The sequence below is a fragment of the Tauraco erythrolophus genome, chromosome 10 (genome assembly GCF_009769465.1).
Source record: "Tauraco erythrolophus isolate bTauEry1 chromosome 10, bTauEry1.pri, whole genome shotgun sequence".
NCBI classification, from domain to species: domain Eukaryota; kingdom Metazoa; phylum Chordata; class Aves; order Musophagiformes; family Musophagidae; genus Tauraco; species Tauraco erythrolophus.
This window is the reverse complement of record NC_141474.1, coordinates 23,764,494-23,772,098: the sequence shown is the minus strand read 5'-3', so window position 1 is coordinate 23,772,098 and position 7,605 is coordinate 23,764,494. Positions and strand designations below refer to the sequence as shown.

Here is a 7,605-nt window from a genome sequence, read left to right as displayed (position 1 = left end):
TGAGCTTTTAATTGGAGGGATCAGAATTGTTCCTGCTCTCAGAAATGAAACCACGTCAGAACAGGCAAAAAAGAACAAAAAACCACTTAACTGAGAAACTTTCCAAATGAAAATGGCAATGTTGCTGGGAACAAGATATACCAGGACTGTGGGGGAAGGAGTTGCCACGCTACTGCGCAGAGTAAGCTCAGATTTGTTCAGTGGTGCAGCTGTTTCTTTTCAAGAACTATTTTGCCCTTGAAAAACAAAATTTAAGGTAATGGAATCCCAAAGGGCAAGTGCTTGGACAGGATGTTATTTGGACTAGATGATCTTTAAAGGTCTCTTCCAACCTAAACCATTCTATGATCCTATGATTTAGCATCACTAGGCGGCAAGCCAAGCCTAGGCAGGGCCTACGTGTCTCTCTTGCTACAGGTATCAATGGAATAGTTAAAAAAAAACAAAAAAGGAACATAAAAAGCGCAGAAGAGCACCTCAGTGCCCAGGAATTCACCTTTGACTAGCTGCCATTTAGCTGCTGTCCCATCTGCCAAACCATGCCCTTTACAAAGCTGCTTATCTGAGGCTGCATTAGGGCTACCTGGTACAATTAAGGAATGGAAAATTTTCAGTAGGGAAAAAACCCATAACCCAGCAATAACTACCCACATCCATTGCTCAGTGTGAATATGGTTGATCTGTCAAAAAGACTCCAAAGGAAAGAGGCCAAACACCTCCTTATGGCACCACCCTGGGACCATTCAGATCTGAAGCACAGCGTGGCACACTGCGAAGCCGGGCTGACACCGGAGGGAGGGTGAAGCCTCAATCTGATACCCAAGAACACAGGACAAAAAAATGCCAGCTAGGAGACATCCTTTCTGGCCAGGAAAACCTGAGCACCGCAGCCCAGGCACAGCAGTGCCAGGCCCTGGGAAGAGAGCGCGTGGCTCTGACCGGAGCATGACACAAGCCATGGCGCTGGCTCCGAGGACAGGCCAGGTCAGCAGCCCTGTCTGTCCACTGTACGTGGTTAGTCTTCTTTTTTGGTCCCCTTTTATTTTGTGAGATGTGCAGAGATCGATGGAAATACATGTTGAAGGAATAAGCACTTTTAAACTGTTATGGCTCCATCCCCATTGAGGTGAGATGGCTTTAGGCAAGCAGTGTTGGCTTTGTGTGAGAAGGCTGGGCATGTGGGACTTCCCTCACAGGCAGCAGTTGTCTTTGCCACTCTCTGATCTCCCTGTCCTCTGGAGGCTGTCCCCTTGCCAAGGTGGCATGTCCTCGTGCTTTGGGGGCCTCCTGGCCCGCTCTGTGTGCTGTGCCTTTCTTGGCCCTGTAAGACCAGCAGTGTGGTCTTCACCCCCATAATGTAGGTGTAGCTACACAGTGCCCACCCAGCAATAGCCTGGCTGCAGAGGCCTGGGCTCAGTCGTGTTATTCCCAGTGTGGTCCATGCTGAGATGCTCGTTCTCTCTCTCTCCCCCTCCTCCTGTTTCTACTCAGCCCATAGGTCCTCAAAAGGTCACTTTGTGCGTTACACACGGCAGGCAGAGAAGTGGAGCCTGCAGGGGCAGTGAATTGGAAGTGTTTGTTCCCTCGTGTTTTCCCTGGGTCCGTTGTAAAGGGTTTGGGCTAAGGACATGACGTCAAATGGGAAGGGAAGTCCCAGGTGTTCTTTGACAAGGAGAAAGGAGGAAATGCACGTGCGGCTGTGCATATATACAAGTGTTCTGGCAACTGCTGCTTTCAGTGAGAGCAAATCGCTGCATTGGAAGCCACACATGGACCACAGGTTCGTGCTGTGTGTGTGGCAGTGCCTGGTGAGTGGCACACCCATGTGGCCAAAGCAGTCACCAGCTGTGGCTCATTGGCACAGATGCAGCATTCTTACTGCAGTGCAGGCAGGTGCTCGCTGCCCGCTTCCCGGCTGGCTGGCTTCCTAAAGCAAATGGTTAGCATGGCATGCTTCCTCCCCCAGCACACCTGTGCACGAGCAGGTGCACGCCTGGCCGCGCAGCCTTGCCATCCTGGGCCCTGGCAGCAATGCAAAGCAAAGTGTCCTGATGCCAGTGTCGCTGGCACGTGCATGCACGCACACGCCTGCACGTGTGCTGCCTTGCGAGGGCAGGAGCTTGCTTTGCCCTCAGACCTGCATCCTCAAGTGGGGCTGCCCAACAGCAGACAGGGAAAGGCTCAACCAGCCTCAGGTCACCCCAGGGGTAAAGAACTGGAGTAGGAACCAGCCGGGCGAGGGGGAAACACCATTTTGCATCTGGCACCTGCTCAGGCACCGGTCTTGGCTTGGCAGGAAATGCCACGCGTGGCTGAGCTCCAGCAAAGTCAGCGAGGAGTCAGTAAGAAGGTGCCCACAGTCACGTCGGGGAAAAGCTCATCGGTCTGTCACACGCTCCCACCCGTTGTGCACGTGCTGGCCAGGGCGGATTTGGCTTCCTCTGGAAGGATGGACAGGCCATGAGGCCCTGGCCCACGTGGCTCTGCCCCTTGCACATGTGTGCTGTTCGCAGGTGCTGCTGTCTCTAGGAGCTGGCGCTGACCCTGAGGTTTGGAGTTCGCACGTAGGCAGGGCTGGGGCTGGTCTGCCCATGCAGGGCTGGCACAGCCGCGTGCCTTGGTGAGGGTTTCACACCGGGACATACTCGGGAGCTGCTCTGCAGTTAGGGGCCAGGCGATGGTTTTACTGCTGAGCAGTAACTTCGCATACACAACCGCACACAGCGCCACAGAACAGCGGTACTGCAGCATCCCAAGAGGCCGGCAACGTCTCAGCCTCATCCAGGGCTGACATTGCCACCAAACCCACCACCACTCACCCGTCTCTTTCCTGCAAACCCACAAACGAGGTCCAGCCTGGTCCTGCAGCCAGCACGCTGGCAGGGAAGGGGGTGCAGGTAAATGTGCTTCCAGCAAAGCTCAGCATCACTCCAGGGCTGTATCCTGATACATCCTGGGGTCCTCTGAGGATTAGTAACTGGCAGTAGAGCAGGTGGAGAGGGCAAGTCTCAGGCTCCAGCCACCACTGGGACAGCTTGTGCAGAGCATGGCTGGGGCAGAAAGTGGCTACTGGCTTCCTCCTGCTGGGAATGATCCATTCTTTGGGAAGTGGAGGGGACCCAGAGAGGGCCATGGCTGCAAAGACAGGAGGTGCCAAGGACTGAGGACTCTTGGTGCACCCCAGTACGGGGTGGTGGTGAGCAGGTGAGCACACGCATGCACAAAGGGGTTGTCACAGAGGGTCTCCGAGCTCCCTGCTGGCATCCCTGCGGGAAGCATGGGGCACTCATGGCTGGGATGCGCCCATGGGTAAGGACTTCTCTGGCAACAGGCTGGGGAGCATGCCCATCTCCAAGGGACTCTATTGCCTCTGATTATTTCTGAAGAAACAGACAGCAAAGCCAGCTTGTATGAAACCCGATTATTCAAATTTATTAACATCAAGAATTATGCAATGATGCTGTAGATTTTTTTTTTTATTAACAAATAGAAAACAGACTGTATACAACAGTGACCCCTACAGCACTATGCATCCACAAGGTAAAAATGAATGTGTCCTCCAACATTACCAACCCTGGATTGCTGATTTCGACGTAGCTTGGATTCTTAACATTCGGAATACATGTGATAATACAATTAGATACCCTTCCACCACCTTTATTCGTAACTCAATGCACTCTAAAGAGGGCTGCTCGCTCCCTGTCTTTAGTGCAAGCGTGATATAATAAGGAGTATTAATATATAGTACCATTAAATTAAGTCCAGTAGTCTTGCCACATTGGTTCATTAGAACGTCCTGAAGTAGCGGAAAGTACAATATTCTAGTGACTTTTAACGTTTGCAGGATAGCAGAAATTATAGATACACCCAGCCTCCGAAGCCATGTGTACTCCCCTCCCCTCCCCTGCGTACCCTGCTTTCCAAAGAGAGCCGGCCTGGCTCCGCTCTGGGGCTGGCTGGGTTTGTGCTCCTTGCCTTTGCAAACGCTCCGATGTACTTCAGTGGTGAGAGGTGACAGAACGGCGCTTGCACGCACGGAACCGTGGGACTAACAAAAGGGGCCATGTCTCGCTCTTTCCATCCCCTCCCTGGGGAAGTGTGGGACCCACTCTCTTCTCCTGCCCCCTTCCCAGCGAGACACACAAAAAGAGGCTCCAAAGCCTGGAGCCTGGGATTTTGGGTCTCTCACAAACAAGGCGACGAAAACTCACGTCATATCGGGATCTGCCAATACACACAGTCACTGGATTGGTTTAACACGCATCGTAACAGGACTGAACAGTTTCCAGCTGACAAAGGGTCCACTTCTCCAGCGACCCCACATGCCCTCCCAAACCCAAACCTAACTCAGGAAATAATGGGGGGAGGGAAAGGCTAAAAAAATAATTGGTAGCTTAGGTCCAGTTCCATGAAATTTCATATTCTACAGAGGATTAAAAAGCAGCCTACGGGGAATGGAGCCGGGCATGAACCACAAGCCAGCTGCTGCAAATTACCAAGGAAGCTGCACTAAAATGGGCAGAACCAGCAGCGACTGGGCTGAAATAAACACAGGGCAGTAAAAAATGTAAAAGCAAAAGGAAATAAAAACAAAAAAACCCAACTCCCAAAGGTTTGGCGGGTCCAGTTCTGCCTGGGCAAAACATTAAGACTTGCAAAAAATAAAAAATAAAGAGAGAGGAGATTATAAAAACCACTAGTAACTATTTTACATGTTTTAAAAAAAGATCCCATTCCACCCACCTAAAGCCTCGCTGTGAAATGCAGTCGCGTGAGAGAGGGCGAGAGATGCATATGAGCAGAAATTCAGCCAGAGACTGGAAATGCTTTTGGAGTCGGATTCCCTCGTTTGGCGCTGGGGCGAAGTTCCTAAATGCCGTGGTCAGAACTGGTTGGCGTGGAGGTCTGCTGCCTGGGCAGCACCTCCCTCTGCACAGAAGGACTGAGGAATGGGCGGCTCTGGCTCAGAGGGACCCGTCTCCACTCCTAGACATCCCCACCGCGACTGGAGGAAAGCACTAGTTACGTTGCATAGTGGTCGAAGCTGCCGAGATACTCCAGTGCCGCTCTGTAGCACAGCTGGTACTGGTCCTGCAAGGCACCAAGGGGGAAAAGTGTGAGAAGCAGGCACCCAAGGACATCAGGCAGCAGGATTTAACATCCAGAGATGCAGGCTCCCCTCCCTTCTCCCACAGATGTCCCACTGCCCTGGAGAGGAGGGAACTCTCACCTCTGTCTGCACCATCGCTGGCCGCTGCGTCCGCAAGGTCTTCACTGTCTGGAACATGTCCACCACCCCCTCGTAGCGCATCCTCTCCAGCACGATGCTCAGTGTGATGAACACGCCTGTGCGCCCGACCCCAGCGCTGTGCAGAGGGAGCAAGAGGTGCCATTAGAGACTCGCCAGTCCCAGCCAGGCTTTGCAAGCTCATGGAGCATGGGGACATGCTCAGTGGGGCCAGGAGAGGCCACAGGGACATGGCCAGCCAGAGGTGCCCTCTGAGCCCCATGGTGCCCACCAGTTCTGCCTTGCCTCTGGGCCAAGTTGCTGTGGCACCCTGCCCTGCCCAAAGACTCTTCCAAGGAGCTACAAATCAGTACCACCAGGGCACAAGGTTAATCTAGTCACCTGGCAGAAAGGCCGCAAATGGCACCCATGGATGTTGCCACCTCCTCATCCCTGCCTGCCTCTTGCCAGTGGTATATGCGGGAGGGGCACCAAGCGCAGGGGAGCTGGCAGCTGCCAGGGGAAGCGAGGTAGGGGACATCTCTGACGGCTCTCTGATGAAGGCGGAGGTGGGCGCTGACCTGTCCAAACTCACCTGCAGTGCACTGTGATGGGCCCGTCCTGCCCAAACTGCTCCTTGGTCTTGTGCACCTGCCCAATGAAGTCGATGAAGCCCTCTCCCGTCTTTGGCACTCCCTGCTCAGGCCAGTCTGTGAACTGGAATTGGCGGATGGTCCGTGACTGGCCGTCCTGAAGGGACAGAGGTGTTAGATGTGAACTGTGGGTGAGGAGACAGTGAGAGGGGCTGATCTTGCTCCCCTCAGCACTGGTGCTGCTGACCTGCTCTCAGACCCCTGTGCCCAGGCCAGGCGAGAAGATGCACAGGCCTGGTGGGTGAGCCCGGGAAGATCTTTCACTGAGTGTTCAGGTCCGGCCTCTGCTCTCATGTTTACCCCAGGGTGGCTGAGCTGAGCAGGACTTTGGGCCCCCGCAGGGTCTGTTGGGTCATGCCCTGGTCCTGTTTGGGGCCCAGCTCCACCCCAGGACCATGCCTGCTGTCACACGGGGGTCCTGCACCTGGTCAGATGCTGCACACAGAGACTCCAGGTGCAGGGGAGCCCATGTTAAATGCTTGCTCAAGTGCGCAGCACAGTCCAGGCAGGGTCTGGTGCTGATAGGGATCCCTGAGCTGCTCACTGAGGCTGACGCGGCTGGCAAAGATGGAACTTGTGGTGAGAAGAGCAGCAGGTGGGAGGCAGCAGCCCCTTCTGCCTGCAGCGCAAGGCAGCACCTTGCTTTCTGGTGCCTCCAGGAGCTGCTGCACGCTCCCCTCGCTGGCCAGGGCAGGGCAGAGACACAGGAGGCAGGGCAGCTGGGGAGCCAGCAGTTGCACTCACCCTGGCATCCGTCACCTTGAACTCCCGGAGGATGTACTGCGGCATGTTGTACTCTGCCATGGGGTCCACCACAAAGTACTGGTACCGTGCAGAGCGCTCTGCGGGCCAGTACTGATGGCACTTCTCCTGTGGATGAGGAGCACGGTGAGACATTAGCATCGACAAGCTGCCGCTCCTCCCTCCCGCTCCCTGGGAGTGTACGTGGCTGTGGGGCCACAGGGTCAGCCACAGGACGTGCCAGCGGGAGGCCGGCCCGGAGCGGCGGGTGCTGGGGACAGACTGGGGTGAGCTGAGAGGATGTGCCCACAGACAGCAGCCACACAGCCCCCTCCTCCCCGGAGCAGGATTCGTACCCGGCCCATCTCACGCAGCTTTGTCAACATCACCACGATGGTGGAGTTGTGCTCCCACAGCATCCGCCAGAAATCCTCCGTGGTCTCGGCCAGTGGTCCCTGCGTGGCGATGTAGGCCTTCTGCTGCCTGCAACAAACATAATGATGATCAGACCAACTCCTGGGAGGTGGGAAGCTGCTCCCAGGGGCTGGGGTGGGCTGGGAGAGCTGGAGGCAGGGGCCCTGTGCAGCAGGGAGCAGGGCTGGCAATGCGGCTGCAGGAGGCAGGTCTCTAGGACGAGCCACGGACTCTGGGGGAGGGCTGAGCCTAACCAGCACAAGTCTTCTAAGTGCTCCCCACAGATGAGCACCACTGGGTGCAGGATCCAGTCCTGCTGCGGTGACTGACCCCAGCCCAACCTCTTGCTGCTGCTTGTCCCCAGGCTGTCAGCATCCATTCGGGTGGAAAGGAGAGGCTGTGCTTGGGGACGACCCCAGCAGCACCCCTGGATTCCTGCACTTTTACTCTCTGCAGCACCCACTGTCCCATTGCATGGGAAGACACAGAGCAACTGAATCAGGTCACCTGGATCACACACACCAGCTAATAACCAGGCCAGTGTGGAAAACACAAATACAGTTTTGCAAA

The 7,605-nt window shown here is 55.1% G+C and overlaps 1 protein-coding gene across 1 annotated transcript in view; it reads right to left on the bottom strand.

The window, feature by feature from the left end:
* Positions 1-5,022: 5,022 nt before the first annotated feature.
* PTPRF (protein tyrosine phosphatase receptor type F) overlaps positions 5,023-7,605 on the bottom strand; it is a 254,792-nt gene continuing 252,209 nt past the window's right edge. Inside the window, 5 exon segments of the mRNA XM_086617772.1 lie at positions 5,023-5,091; positions 5,231-5,366; positions 5,823-5,977; positions 6,625-6,750; positions 6,978-7,104. Of these exon segments, the coding sequence (XP_086473898.1) occupies positions 5,023-5,091; positions 5,231-5,366; positions 5,823-5,977; positions 6,625-6,750; positions 6,978-7,104 (613 nt within the window).